Genomic DNA, 16,435 nt, shown 5'->3' on the forward strand with positions numbered 1-16,435 from the left:
CTGTGTGATGCCTGAAAACAATGAATAAATTCCTAATTATACAGAATTTAAGTAGCATGCAAATGACTATGGTTTACATTCCCTACTATGCCACTAAGCTACATGTATAGCCCTTCAAATAAAACAATGGCACTTAACTAGCATATAATAATCAAAATACAGAAATCAATGCCTTCTTGTTATTTGCCTATAACCTGTCCATATATAAGAACAGAACACTGCAGCACAATACAATACTGGAGGGTGGCCTAATGGTTAGGGTGTTTGCCTTACAAACACAAGGTGCAGGGTTTGAATCTTACAAGGGATAATTGGCTAGGCTTAAAATGGCTCGCAAGGGCAGTTAGCCTAGTACTAACCTATGAACCTATATTTACATTAACAATAATGAGTGTTACAATTATATAACAGAAAACAGCAAATTCTAATATGTGGTTTCTGAATCCATGCACTCTTAACTGCAACCTAATGAGCCTATATTTAACATGCAGCATCACTATAGCAGTGCAAAGTAGATGAGTTTTTGGTCTATGAATTGGTAACATGGCAATTTTACCCGGAACACATAACAAAATAAACAATCTGTACCATATGTTTTGCATTAGACATATTTTGTGCATAATGTTTTCCACTAAGAACATAATCCCACTGCCTGGCTTAAGATTTCATAATTATTTCAGGTTTTGCATTAGATACTAAGTCGTTACATTGTGACCTGTAGGTGCAGATAGCCCACACATGCAGTAGCAAGGACACTTCCTGTGTCACCAGTGAGCTAAGGCTGGTCAACAGCTCAGCTGCTAAAGGACAATAGCCAGGAACAGGACAAAAAGGAGGAAGAGGAATGACAGAAAGGCTTAGTTTGCTTCTCTCATGTTTTAGGGTGGGGTATGGACAAGAGGTTCCTATAGTGTACACTAGTGCTTGCATGCCTGATGGAGTTTGAGAATGCATCATGAGGTGCAGAAAGACAGACTGAAGTGGTTGGGAATCCAGACAGAGGATTTTTTTAAATAAGTAAGGAGAAGCTACACAGGTAAGTAATACTGCATTTCCACAATGACATTATTAGCTTGAGAGCTGCCTCTATGAGGAACTAATAGGGCGTAAAACAGATAACCCCACACCTCTGTGGCATGACAGAATGTCAGGCCCACTGTTTTTAACCCATCCTTACAAAGTGAGTTAGGAAGAGGATAATAAGCAGGTCTAATCATTCTTGTAACATCAAACAGGGCAAACTGACAAAGGAGACAAACCATAACAAAATATGGAACTATGGTACTGCAGCAGTTTTTACATTTATCAGTATAAGTTCACATTCAAGCACAGCAGCACATACAAATATACATAGCTGAAAAATAATTCTATATATTTTACATTGGGCTGCTGTAGGCACTTTTAAGCCTGTCACGACAAGAGAACTAGGCTTTATTTTCTTAATTAGGAAAAAGGAGCTTAGGCAACAAAATCAGAAACATTGATAAAAAAAACAGTTTTTGTACCTTACAAGATACTTACAAATGAACCTTCTCAAATATTGAACTTCCATTTGATTTAATACTCTCAAACCCACATTACAAAGGGGTTGTCTTAAAAATGAAAAAAAAAAAGAACTAGATCTAAACTCAGATTCTTATAATAACCAACCAGGTAGCTTGGAAATAACAGTTGCCAATAATTCGTTAACATGCATCTTTATTTTGCACTCATTGGCTTCACCTGTCATAAAATGTCATGTAGGGTCACCCTTGTTACTTTTCATTAGTGTTTGAATTACACAACAGAAATCCAATGAAACACTTTTTAAGGCAGGCAGTTACAGGCACGTTGCATGACTCCTCACTGAACGACACAGATCTGCGAATGATTTTTGTCATGTTTTGATATACGCTTATCAGTCTTTCCAGCATGCCCATTTAGAAGACTATGAGAACTTTTTAACTCATCAGACTTCTTTTCAAGTTGATGACTCAGGTTCTTCACTAAAGCTTTAACATTTGTAATCTCTTTGTTCTTCATCTGGAGTGACTTTCTGGCTTCCACTAACTGTTCATTTAACCTTTTAATTTCCTTTTCTTTTTCAGTGTTCTCAAGCTCTAGTGCTGCTATTTTATATTTAAGATGAACAGCTAATTCATTGGCTTTCTGAACCTGTACAAATGAAGAGCATAAACAAATGTGAATTAACATAACTTAGTACTTTAATCACAACGTTTTCCTTAGCATTTTAGCAATGTGATACTAAAGTAAAGTAGAAGTTACGCATTAATTATTATTTTGTAGAAGTGCAACTGAAAAGCATCCTTAAGTAACAGGAATACAGGATTTAGGTTAATCATTACTGCAAATTGAATGGATTTTAATGATGGGCCCAGACAGCAGAAGTTGTGGTTATTCTATGCTACACCTGAAGCATTGCACATACTCAGGAGTCACCTTCAGACCTCTGCTGTACTTGCATTAGCTGTCAATTGAATAGATCCAGCACAGATTACAATTAATGCATTCACTGGCTTATTATGTGATATACTACATTATTTCAGCAGAAAATACCATTACTAAGTTCACACATACTACTCTTTGCCCTACTTGGCCTCAAGTCAGCAATATATGATATTAGACCCGAAAGCCTTGATAGTATCAGTAAGTAAAACAATTATTTCTTCATGTAAGAGAATATGGAAATTGGTAAACTGCATATTACAGTAAGCCAGAATAATGATCATAGGATCATAGCAGCTAGTTTATGCATTAGGCTTCATTTGTGCCTGTGTATCATTTGAATTTACCAGTTACAAAAGTGAATTTTAAATGAAACTCCTGAGCAAGTACATTACTTGGCACCTGGTCATCACACATTTTCACCATACTCCTATCATGGTTAAGATTTACAAACATGATAGATGTCATTTATTTTATTTTATTTGAAACAGTAATCAAACATTTTAAATCACAGTGGATAGCTCAATAACTGAATGGAAAGAAATGATATAGAACTTCTTTACTGCATGCAATTTATTCAGCTTAGTGATGATCAGTTCTGAACGAATTGACTGCATCTATCAGAAAAAAAACTAATTAAGTTCAACTGGCAACAGTTGTAGAAATGCCAACATTATATTTTCATAACCACTATAGACACATCACGTCACTGCATACACATCAACAGAAGTTGATTACCGCTAGCTAAGCGTTCTTACAAGCCTTTTGAGTGGTTACATTCCAAAATAAATGATATGCCATATTCTCTAAATTAACAATACTTGCTGACTTATTGATACCACCGTGGGACTAGATATAAAATCCCTATGTATGCATACTCATTATTTTCCTAATTCACAATAGTCAATGTCAAATCACATGTAGGAGTGGAAAATAAAATACTGTAAGATACTCACCATAACTGTAGATGACCAGTTTCACTCCTTTCTCTCTAAAATAATAATTTATGAGTAAACCCCTCTCCTATATATATTGATACAACACTGAGTCCTGTTGGCTCAGTAAGTAGTTAAAAAATGAAACCTTTATCAGGACAATTTCCAACAACAATTTGAACCTGATGCATCCATTATCAGAATCCATCCGGATCCTGATGATATTCCTAAATAATTGGAAGGATTATTGTTCATAATTAAGAGAATGCAGTGGAACAAACTGTATTTTGATTCAAGTCTCTCCATGAAAGGATACCTAGAGGACTCAAAATTAATATGGTACTTACAGGTACTAATTATTCTGATGACTGTGTTGCAACAAAGAAAGAAATTAATTAGCAATCAGCTTTATCCTATGTCCACTTGTTGATTAAATCAGCAGAAAAAAATATTAGTTCTTTTTCTAAGAAATTAAATATGATAATAGACAAAATATCTTTGAAATTTGGCACACAGAGGCAAAAAACAAGGGAAAGAAGTATTAAGAAATCATACAACTAAGAAGTTTCTCAGAGATTTCAATGATTATAAGGACTTGGTAGTCAAAGATTACAAGACATTTTCTGATATTATGAAAAACCCTCCTGTGCCAAATTAAGCAAGTATCAAAAAATTGTGGAAGCAACAATGTATACAGAGAATTTTAATGAGTTTCTTACATTTGACAATCAATAGACAAATAGCAGCATTTCAACAGATTGAGTAGCACATGACAGAAATTTCTTTGTTAGGAAAAAAATCACCCACAGAGAAGATCGGGATACAGAGATCACCAATGCCAACCAATCACACATCACCAACAGTATGCAAGAGTATTTTCAACAAGGTCCAAATACATGGTTGAGAACTATTTAGGAGGTTAACCATCAACCTGTACAACGAGGGAACAAGAGAAGGAACTATTGAGCTGGATTCAAGTTGTCAGTATGGAATTGAGATGTCAAAAAAGTCAATTTTAAGTATCTGAAAGGCAAACAAGACTAAAGGCTACTCCTAAATATGTATAAGTTCTCACAATGTATACTGAATAATGATGAGATGAATGTGTTGTCAAAAGGTTCTTCTTCATACAGAGTAGAAGAGTGAAAGTTACAGAAACTGTCATTTTACTCATAAGTTAATTTTTTGTTTATTATTTCAATATAATGACAACAGAGTAAATAAGTTTGTTAGAACTACTGCATTTAGTTCAGCACTATACCATTTTATTAATACCTTTGAAAAAGTATGTCAGAAGGAAATTAGATTTTTACTTAACAACAAGTATGGATATTAATTCCTTTGGAAAATGTATGTCTGAAGAAAATGAGGTTTTTACTTATTAAAAACGTAAGTAAAGATATTATAATTTAAACTAAACAGAACTATAGGCCTCTACTACAGATGATAGAATTCTTAAGATTATGAAAGTTGACAAGAGTGTGGCTATGGTTCTCATGAATGTGAATAATTACAACAATTAAATTATTATTTAAGAAGGTTACAATTCATTCTATAAAAAAGGGCAATTTAATGAATATAACAAAGTTATGAAGAAGGTAATCTATTAAATGCATGATGTTGCTACATAAGGCTGGCTTCCTTCAGAACTGGAAAAAAAATTCACAGTGAAAACTCCACATAACAAAGTATTTTTTTGGAATACCAAAGTACATATAAAATATATTAATCCACCACTGAGGCCTACTGTCTCAGTAAGTAGTTAAAATGAAACTGTATAAGTGGATTATAAGTAGGCAAAAAGTATATGTGAAAGAGTCATTTGATTTTAACAACAAAGTTAAGAACATTATAGATTGTTCAGTTTGGCTGTACTTGTTACAGTGGATTTGAAATCCCTAGACATTCTCATTCAATATGATACATATATGGAATGGGTGGTGAATGTACTGACAGAAGATGAAAGCTATTCAGTTAGTGAAATAAAATTAAGCATGGTATACACAGAGCAATTTTTGGATAATTATTTTCTGTTTAATGGTGAAATGAATAAACAAGTGAAGGAAGTTACAATGGGGTCCGAATTATGCAACTCTTGTAGTAGCATACTGGGAGAAGAATATGATTTATTTTTATACTTTTTTAATTTTGTTACTTTTTTATTTTATTGATAAAATATTTATCTATGGAACAAGTCATGTTCAATTAAAAAATAGATTATATGAACAGTATACTGAATTTTTAACTTTTATGATTAAAACAAATAGCGAAATATTTTATTGACATATGTTGGCTTATAAACAAAAGACAGAACAGGGAATGATATTTATTAAACAGGTACAAATTATAAGAATTTTAATTTTAATATGTATATACATTTTAGAAGCATGTATTTATTATATCAAATGGAAAATACAATAAAAATTCATCTTGCCAGGATTAAGAATTTTACTAGTGACACAAAGTCAATTTCATTAAAGAAAACTTACATGTATGATTGTAATAAGAGGTTATTCATTGGACTGTGTTAATAAATGTACTAATAATGTTGTACTAATAATAAGGAAAGAAAGCAAAGGATATAATGATATAAAATGGGGAACAGCTATATCATGTAAGTATTTAAATGATAGTAAGGATAGTAAGGATATAAAAAATAAAGCCAACTGGAAATTATTTAGTGCAATCCAGTTGGAACTGTGACAAATTTTATTAATGGATAAATTATAACATTAGGGATATGATGAAAAAAGGAAGAAACAAAGATCTTTAAGGGAAGGGGGACTATCAAATACTTAGGATGTAATATACACACACACACACACACACACACACATATATATATATATATATATATATATATATGAGAGAGAGAGATATAGCAAACAGTCCTATTTCTTATTGTAACTGGGAGAACATATAGCCCAATTGGTTTATTTACTTGTAATTTTTTTTAGTATACATGCCACAATTTGCATAATATATAAATCACTTTACATTAGTAAAACAAAAAGGAAGTTAAAAAATAGATTTTGCAAACATATGTTGTTGTTGCTGTCTTTCAGCTTTTCCTGGTTAGGAGTCGCCACAGCGGAACTCCGGTCTGCTAATGATTGGCAGTAGATTTTCACGAACGCCGAGGTGCCAGCTCGACATTCAACCTTCAATGAAGGCACTCCCATTTACGTATGTCTTTCGAACGCCCACCCAACCATGGGGAGGACATGCAGACTCCACACTGAAGACACTCCCCGCACTCCAGCCGAGAATCGAACATGAGAACCTCTTGCTGTGCGGCAACAACGCTACCGCTGCACCACCACGGAAGTACAAACATATGTATGATATCAAAAAATGAAAGCACTGTTAGTGCATTAATCATATACAAATAATATTTCATTCACCTGTTTTAAAAAAGTTTGTGCTTTATGTTATACATTTTTAATTGAAAATACAAAGGATAGAGACAGACAGCTACATTTGTATAACAAGAATTTTATTGGCAGGTCTTATTAGATGCCTGCATCTCACATGGGCTCAATTTTAATGTGCATTATAATAATCATTTAAGAAATAAAGCAGTAGAAAGCATGAGATAAACAATTTAAACCTATATTTCTTATTGAATTGATGATTTTACTGCAAGAGTTTTCATTGATATTTAAGTAAGGTTAGTGTGATTTAATGTTTTTCCTGAAGCAGTATCTGTGAACTTTAAGTGAAATGAAAGTGCTTTAGAATAAAACATTTTAAATATAATTTATCCTCAGTTTAATTTCTTGGTATCAATTTTTGTTTATTTCTTTTTTAAGTTCAGCTGTCAACTGTTGTGGGAATATATTATGTTTTCTTAACTACCTTATTTCACCTCATTTCACTGCATACACAGAAGATAATCTTTTCACCAACAGAGGTCAATTATCAATAGATAGGCATTCCTGTGAGGCTGCTTGCTGTGTCCTTCCATTTCAACAGAAATGATAAACCATGTTATCTGAATTAAGAATACTTATTGATCATACCACCATATGACTAGACATCAAATCCTTATGTATGCATACTTATTCTGTCCCTAATTCACATCGGTCAATAGACAAATCAACTGTACAGGTGGAATATTTTATAAGATACTCATCATACCTGTAAATATTCAGCTTCAACCCTTTCTCTCCAAAATAATAAATTATGAGTATGCTCCTGTATTTTCTAATACCAGCCAGCCCAAACTGTCCTTAAAATGTATCCCATTATTGCCAACCTGCAGGAAACCTGGTAAGGCTATCCTTCCCTTGGAGTAGCTGAGATTATACATAATGCAGGGAAAGGGACAATTCAGACCTTCGGACCCACAGTCCCAAAGTAAGACTGAACACTTTAGCAACATGAAAGAGAAATGCAAAAGGAACACTACTGACTGTCTCTAGTGCAGAAGAAAAAAGAATAAGGAAAACAACTGCCTGCAGACCTTTAACAGCACCATATATATTATCTTGCTCCAGATTACTGAGAACCATAAATGAGTAGCCATGTTCTTGTCATATGTGTTTGTTACAATACCAGCTAAAATACACTGCACCATTAGACATGTGTTTTCAGCCTTATCCCTTGATCTGTACACCAGGTTTTATATGGTACCGTAAGTTGGGGAGTTTGGATTGTTTGTATTTCTGATAAAGTTCTGTAATAAAATGAAAGAAAGCACTAAAACAGTTTCCTTTGAGGTTGTATTAGTTACATTATTTTGTCAGCACAGTCTGCTATCATGGCTTAATAGCATTTTTTATTTTTTAATTGTTTGGATTTGATGCTGCTTTGATACAGTTTTTTATGTCTAAATTATCTCAACACTCACATATTAACAACAGTATAAACAATCAAAACAAAGAGTACCAGGACATGTTTGTCAGTGCAGACCACAAACTAAAAGCACACAGGATGAAAGCAGTGAATCCTTGGATGATACAGGAGTGATGCTAAACATCTAAGGTTACAATTAATATCTCACAGAGCAGTAGTGTTTCTTCCTTCACTACTGTCTTGTGGGAATAAGTTATGTGAGACTAATAGTCCACGTTCTTTCAAAGTTAATAGAAGAAGGCACCCTTTCTCAAACAGTAACCAAAAAGTGAAACTACCACTCTTCCTGTCCAAGGAGGGAGGGGTCAACTCACAAAAAGAAAGGGAAACAAAGCAAATTGAAAAGATTCAAAGCCACACCCATATTAACCCAGGAATTTCATCTTCATTTGTTGTGATTCTGAAATTTAGCAATTTGATGGAAAAAAAAAACTCAACAGTCTCTCTCGTTACCATCAGGCACAACATGACCTTTCTCAAATGTGCTAGTCTTAAAAGACTGATTCCTCTAAGCAACATGTTGATCAAAAGTATCATTACTATAAAAAGTGAAACCATCTACTACCACAAGAAAATAATCAGAATCTCTTTTATCTTGCCTCTGTTTACAGATTTTAAATTAAAGGCCTGACTTTCTCCTGAAAAAAGGAACTTGTGGAGAGACAGGAAGGTTACTGATCTTGGAAACCACATTATCTAGACAAGGACACCCCAAAACAAGGTTTGTCTCCTGAGCAAAACCTCCAGGGCAGCAAATATAAAGAAACAAATATGCAGCATAATAAACATATTTGTACATCTGGGGATAGTCTTTGTGAAGTCATTTCCAAAATGTATAATACATTCCTCTCACCTCTTTCTAAATACATTTCAGACAGAATGGTAGAGACCAGATACTGCATTGATACAACAGCTTACACAACTACAGGTTCAATACTATAATTCTTAGAGACCATGGCAAATTATCTTTCTTTCCCAAGTTATCAAATACCCAGCCGTATGGCCTTGAAGAGAATCAACATCAAAACCTGCCTTTCTGTTACATCTCACTGCACCAGGTCTACCTGCTCTAAATTACAAGTGGGATGGAAACTAGTGAGCAAAGCCCTCACAAATATCACACAGTTGTTCTTTGTCAGGAATCCAAAATATTATAAGTCATGAGAGCAGTACTGGAAGTAAAAGGTACAGACTCAGTAAGCTCATAATAAAGCCATCTCTTCATAATTGTGCAGTACACCACTCAAATTAGGCTCCTTACAGAAATATCAACACTCGCAATGTTGAGTCCTGGAATGCCAAAAACAGGATAGAAAATGCAGCAGTATAGAGAATGCTGGACATCACTTTTTCCCTTTAAACCTGTTTTTTGCAGGGGGTAATCCTGCATTGCTCACAAACTGCTCTCTCTCTCTTTCTCTCTCTCATACATTCATAGATTCATAGCTTACTACCAGGCTAACTGCACCTGTGGAACATTTTAAGCCTAGCCAATTATTACATTTGAAAATCAAACCTTGCACCATGTGTAAGGTAAACACATTAACCCTTATGCCAACCCTCATCCCCCTGTCTACCTTCTGCTTTGTAGACAAAGAAGAAATCTGATAGAAAATATATTATCTGCAGGAAAAGTAAAAGTTATACAACAGAGCAGCCCATGCCATGCTTTTCTCTTGTTTTAGACATGTTTCACAAGTAAATACATGCTGCTTCTGTTCAAAAAACATTTGTAATGCAAGAAGTGACTGAATGCATATATCCTATTCATAAAGAAACCATTGAACAAATAACTGTTTTTTAGCATTTTACTCTTATTATATCAATGTAGCTATTGATATAACTATATAATTATATAACTATATAATTGTGTAAAGATAAAGCATCTTATTTATGCCAGCAGAAAGGCAAGCAGGCAGACAGTATCAGTGTACTGTTTCAAGCTATTTACAATGTCTGTGTTTTCTAATAACCTTTTGTTCATACCCATAATGCTGTTCTGGAGCCAAAGAAAAGTAAAAATGTTTTTACTCAGTGGAAAACCAAACACATTTTGGAAGGTAGACACACGTTTTATTATTTCAAACATATAACCATTTATTCACCTCAGTGAATTTCTTATGTTGCCCACTTAGTGTTTGTTATCTCTGATGACAGAAATCGACAGCAAATTTACAACTGCAGATAAAAACAAATACAACATGGAAACACATCTTCAGACATATGTGAGCCCTCAGTTAAACACCTAAATAGTACTTAGCAAACTGGATAATTACACAGAACATTAATTCTGCAAGAAAAAAATTTGACTGATGATATGATGATGATATATATATATATATATATATATATATATATATATATATATATATATATATATATATATATATATATATAGATAGATAGGTTATGCTTTGTACAGATGTTCAAACAACATTTTGAACTGATACTAACAAATATGTTCTGAGCAAATTTGTATTTTCAGTTACAGTGAAAACACACGGGAAACTTATAAGAACCACGCAGACCAGTGATATATGCTGCTACCTATACCCTGATATATCTAACTAGCTATACCCCAGCCAGAAATCTTTTTATATCTCATGGAATCCTGTAAATTGTTCAGCCTGATAGCTTATCAACCCCAACCCTCCATTTCACCAGTTCCTTTATAATGTCAGTAGAAGACACAAATGATTAATCTTATCTCAAGATTTTGTTTAATTATAAGAGAGTGTAATAATTAGCAGGTTATCTTGATAGTTCATACATTACATTCACCAGTGGCACAATATTTAAGGCAAGGAAAGAAGAACTAATGTAAGAGCTACTAGACTTTCTGAAAAAAAAGAAGAAATTACATTACATTCTAATAAACATCATGGATCCCATAAATTTTAAATTTACAAGAACCAATATGTTATGTCACAGAAAGAGCTCATGCAGCAATAGGGTAAAGAGCTACAACACCCCCCTCAGCTTTATCTATATATATATTAAGGCAAAATTCTTCTCATAGCTTAACATAGAACTGGTGTTAAAAACTGCATGGATGAAGTCACTCATAAAAATGGGACAGACTCATAACACTTCATAACGACCATGCTACAAAATGTCCAGGAAAAAAAGAAAGAGAATATTGGCCTCTCCTTAACTTTTTAAGATTAAATATCATTAAAATTAATCTACTATATCCTGCAAGGGTGAACATTTTCCTCTCAACTGGAACCAGAATCTTTACTCTTAGAAAAAGCCTCTGAATTCAACAAAAACAGCAACCTTATTTCTACACCAGATGATATGGACTTGTCTACTAGTTCCTTAAAGAAATCTTTGGAGAAGCATAGCTGGAATGAAGCTACAAGTAAAAAAAAAAAGGAGAAAACTTGAGAACATTTCTTTTTATGTTAAACTGGAACCTTAAGTGTTATGAGAACTGCAAGTTAAAGGGGTTATTTGAAAAAAGGAGCTTACTTCATTTATAATTTTTTTAAATATATGTTTTTATGCATTTGTTAACACTAACATTCCTACAGAGGCAAAACTCCAATAAGGTAAAAAGATGTTCAACTTGACCAATTAATGATTTAGTAGGAGAAATATATATTAGAAATGTGATACCTTTATTTTATATAATGTAATCTAAGGAGCATTTTTATTAAGCTAAACAGCTTAAGTAACGCAAAATTTTAAACTGAAACACTTTTTGTTAATTAGCCACTAAGTATTCACGAGGTTATCAGTGATTCTCTGCAATTTTTCCATTGACTGTTTGATCTCACAATGATTTGTGTATCTCAATGGTAAATAATGGCTACTCATTTTTCATTGTAATGTGGCTACAGCCTATATCATGCCATGTAACAGAGCATGAGGTATACCATTAAGATTAATCTCTTACTTACACTTATGTGATAAAGGACTGTCCCAAACATAGTTTTCTCTAAATGCCCTATATACTTGAATAAGGTCTCCTCTTAAATATCTATAAGAGAAACTGTACAAGTTCAGATATTTTAGTCTTTCAGAATAATGGATGCCCTTGGTATATTTTCTCTTTATTCTTTTGAGTTTACTCATGCTTGTTTTCTTATTAGGTTTCCATATTGTTATTCCACTCTCATATTTGGTCTAATGTAACTAATAAACAAAAAACTTCATCATTTCTGATTTCCTACACTTTATAAGTATTTTTATACAACCTTTAGTTCTATAACTATCATTAACCAATTTGTTGATGTGATTAGAAAAACTCAAAGCTTGGAAACAGGATGAGATATTTAAACAATCCTGTGATAAATGTGAGTAGCTTTGGGTTGGGAATATAAGGTTATTGAATAGTGTATAAATGCTTGAATTTCATATCTAGATATAACAATCTACATTGCATTTCTTGGTATTTTGTTTGGTTTCATGGCCAGGATGTGCACTTCCCAGCTTGGGTGCCTCTGGAGTACAGTGTGGTTTGTGAAGATGGCTTCTGCTGTTCTGCAGTGCACAGAGTAGTCTCTTTGGTATTTAGCCATAATAATTGCATATGTGGCATTTGAACATTAATGATTTGCATGACAAAAGTACTGGCTTTTGCAGGTCTTGCTAGGGATGGATGGTGATCACTACAGCTTATATCTGCTTGTGCTGTGGCATGGGTTGGTATCTTTGTTTTGTTTTTTTTTTTTTTTTTTTTTTTTGCTTTGAGTTTTCTTTGTGAAGTGCACTGCAACAAATGTGTTTTCTGGAGAGAGATGTGAAGTTGCTGGTTCAAGTTTTTTAAATTTTGTGGTGTTGATTGCTGATATATGATGGCATGGTGGGGACTGACAATGGTAGCTCACTTCTTATTTGTTCACTTGCTTGGTATCTGGGCTGATGAGTTATCCTTGTATTTAGATCTCTATCTCTGTTTTCTGTTCTGATGTGGTTGTCTTTTAAAAAGATTTTGTTAGGCATGTCTTGGATTTGTGGTATACTTTCTGAAAATATAACATCCTTATCAGATGTATGGCTGATATAACATATCATCAAAGGCAGTTTAAAAAGATATATAAATATTAATTTGATAAAAAGATGCAATTGTATTGCTCTGATGACAGACTTAGTTAATTTTATCAATGTTAAATTTCACACACATAGTTTGTAAATACACAAAAAGGGAAGGGCTTTTTTTCTAACACTACAAAAATATAGTTAAGCGACACCATTATTACATCAAAAAAGTATAAATAATATTACACAACAAGATTGAACTTTAATAGAAGAGAATCAGAAATATACAGTATCATATTATTCAAGATGCTTGCTGCTCAAAAATAATCTTTAGAGAAATTCTGATTTTCTTTGACACATATGCCATAGAAAGTAATGGTCATGTTTCATTTATTATGTGTAGAAATTATTGTTTTAGAATGTTATTGAATGCTATTGAAAAGATTATCTTAATGAATAAAACAAAGTGTATTTCTTTTAAGGCTTGTCCAAAATTTACAGTATAGTTTATAAATCTCTATTAAAGTGATTATTTTCAATTTTAAATGTAAGAAATATAGTAAAAGTACTATGCAATGTTAAATATGAATGAATTATATACGCAAAGTCAACATCCTTGCAAAATATTCTCATTCTGAACAAAAAGATTACATATTTATTGCATGGCAAATTAATTTGTGAAAATGCAGACATAATGACAGAACATTTTCTGTATTCCAGAGTCAGCTATAAATAGCTCAGTATGAACTTGTTGATAAAAGTTGTATCTAGTTGCTACAATGTTTTGGATTGGTAGTTAAGAAGTGGGCAGTTTAGTTAATCTAACTGAATTAGGAAACAGGAATAAATAATTTCCAGAAGGTTTCTATAAATTGGCATAATGGTTAACATGTTAACCATACAGACACAAGGTACAGAGTTTGATTCTCACATGGGGTAACTGGCTAGGCTTAAAATGTCCTGAAAGGGCAGTTAGCTTAGTACTAACCTATGAACCTATAAGTGGAGATTCAAAGTTTGTTTAAGAATAATTTAGTTTTTAGATATATGCTTGAGCAAATGTATTAAAAAATGTTACTACAACGATATGGTTGACAAAAGTCTTTTAAAATATAAATAAGAGAAATTCATTGTGTTTTGTTTGCCCAGACAGTGATAGAAATGTATACTACAATTCTAACAATGTTATTACTGCGTTGGGCCTGAAACTGATCTTATTAAACATTAATGATCTAAACAGTAGTCGAAAAGGCTAGAGTAATTAAATATGCAAATACAAATAAAGCACAACTCATCTTCTTCCAGAAACTCATCTTGTTAAAAGTAAACAAGTGAGTTCAGTCAGTATGAGAGCTAAGCACAGTTTTCCTTCAATAGCAAGAGAAGGAGTCTAGTGATACTATGAAAAAATGATTGTGCTAACAGTATTATTCAAACATAATGAAAAGGATATTATGCTGTCAATGGTAATTGTTAAATATTAAAAATTATTACTTTAGCTAATGCATACTGGATTCCATGTCTACACATTAACTATGCAAAAATGCATTAAGTTTATTTTAAAGAATATGAAAGGAAGTTTAATTAGGGGGGAGTGTAACTGCATAGAAAATACAACCAAAACATGTGTTGTAAAAGAATCAAGAATGAATCTGATAGAAAAAAGCTCTTAAAATTTGGACAAACATATTAGACTTAAGAGATGTTTACAGATTGAAGGACAAAGAATCATTGCTTTTTTCTCATTACTCTTTTGATATGCAGCCAAGAATAAATACATTTTTATATCTCAAGACTTAGTCTCTAAGATTAAAAAAATTAAAAAAAAACATTGTGCTCTTTCTGATCATAATGCCTTAAGTCTACTTAAGTCTAAGTTTATTATTACATTATAATAAACTGACAATGATCAGTAGACTCACATTTTATATATATATATATATATATATATATAACATGTAAAAATCTACTGCCAATCATTAGCGGACCGGAGTTCCGCTGTGGTGACCCCTAACCGGGAAAAGCTGAAAGACACAAACAATATATATATATATATATATATATATATATATATATATATATATATATATTACAGACATGGCTACAAACTGAAGTATAATTGTTTTCATAGGTCAGCAATAAAGAATGCATAAAAATTATACTGACAGAGTCTCTTAAATCTTACCTATATGGGACAATCTTAAATTGGTATAGAAATAAAATAAAACAATAGGAAAATGAAACTTTAGAAAAACAAAATATACTACATGGAGCAAAATCTAAAGTCCAGAAAGGTGAAAAATCTTTTAAGGATTCAGTTATTAAATTGCAAGAAAATATCAAGCAATCATATTTCATAAATCTGCATTTGCTTTTTCATATTCTTTGAATGAGGGCAAAACAACATTAATAGTTAACCATATTCAAGCTGTTAAAATATCTAGAATGATAAATTAGTAACATAAACAGGAGAAACACTTCACAAGTTTTGGGATTATTACACAAAAATAAACTTAAATAATGACATGTGAAATTGCAATTATTAATTAAATTCAGATTTTAGGAAAAGGCTCACAACTAAAAAACTTTCTGAAACCGCCATAAGAAATATCAACAAGACCATTACTTTAAGAGAAGTACAGGGAATAATAAAAGATCTAAAGAATAACAAGGATACAAGAAAAGATTGTTTATTTCAGACATTTGAAAAAGTATCCCTTAATATATAATTCAATTCTTGCATGGTATTTTAGTAAATATTTCCTTTTTGAAAAAATTCCTTAATCACACCAGTTCTAGAATCCCTGGCATAAAGACTGTTTTTATTAAACACAGAATATAAGATTTTATTTCCATATTAAACAGACTAAACATGCATATTCCTGAAATAATAAACATTGCTCAAACATGTTTATACTAAGAAGGCAACCTTAAGATAATATTAAAAGAGTTACAACATTAATAAATATTATCAATTACAGTAAACTGGAATCTATAATTATTAGTCTGGATACTAAAAAAGCATTTGATTTCATAATCTGGAATTATTTGTTTAGGTTTCTAAAATTATTTGCTCCACCTTCTGACTTCATCTGATAATCTTAAACCCAGGAATAAGGCTTATGCTAAGTCTGGTCTTTTTCTTTCAAAATTTAATTAATAGATGAAAGGTCCTAAAATACAGCTTTTTTTTTGTTTGTTTTTTGTCTCTC

General features: G+C 32.3%; 1 protein-coding gene across 1 annotated transcript in view; it reads right to left on the minus strand.

The window, feature by feature from the left end:
* Positions 1-1,540: 1,540 nt before the first annotated feature.
* The window catches only part of LOC122805864, a 59,081-nt gene continuing 44,186 nt past the window's right edge, over positions 1,541-16,435 (minus strand). Inside the window, exon 3 of the mRNA XM_044076117.1 lies at positions 1,541-2,154. Coding sequence (XP_043932052.1) covers positions 1,843-2,154 — 312 coding nt within the window. The 3' untranslated portion in view covers positions 1,541-1,842. The remainder of the gene's footprint in view (positions 2,155-16,435) is intronic.

Source organism: Protopterus annectens, chromosome 7.part0 (genome assembly GCF_019279795.1).
Source record: "Protopterus annectens isolate FY-2018-M chromosome 7.part0, PAN1.0, whole genome shotgun sequence".
NCBI classification, from domain to species: Eukaryota; Metazoa; Chordata; order Ceratodontiformes; family Protopteridae; genus Protopterus; species Protopterus annectens.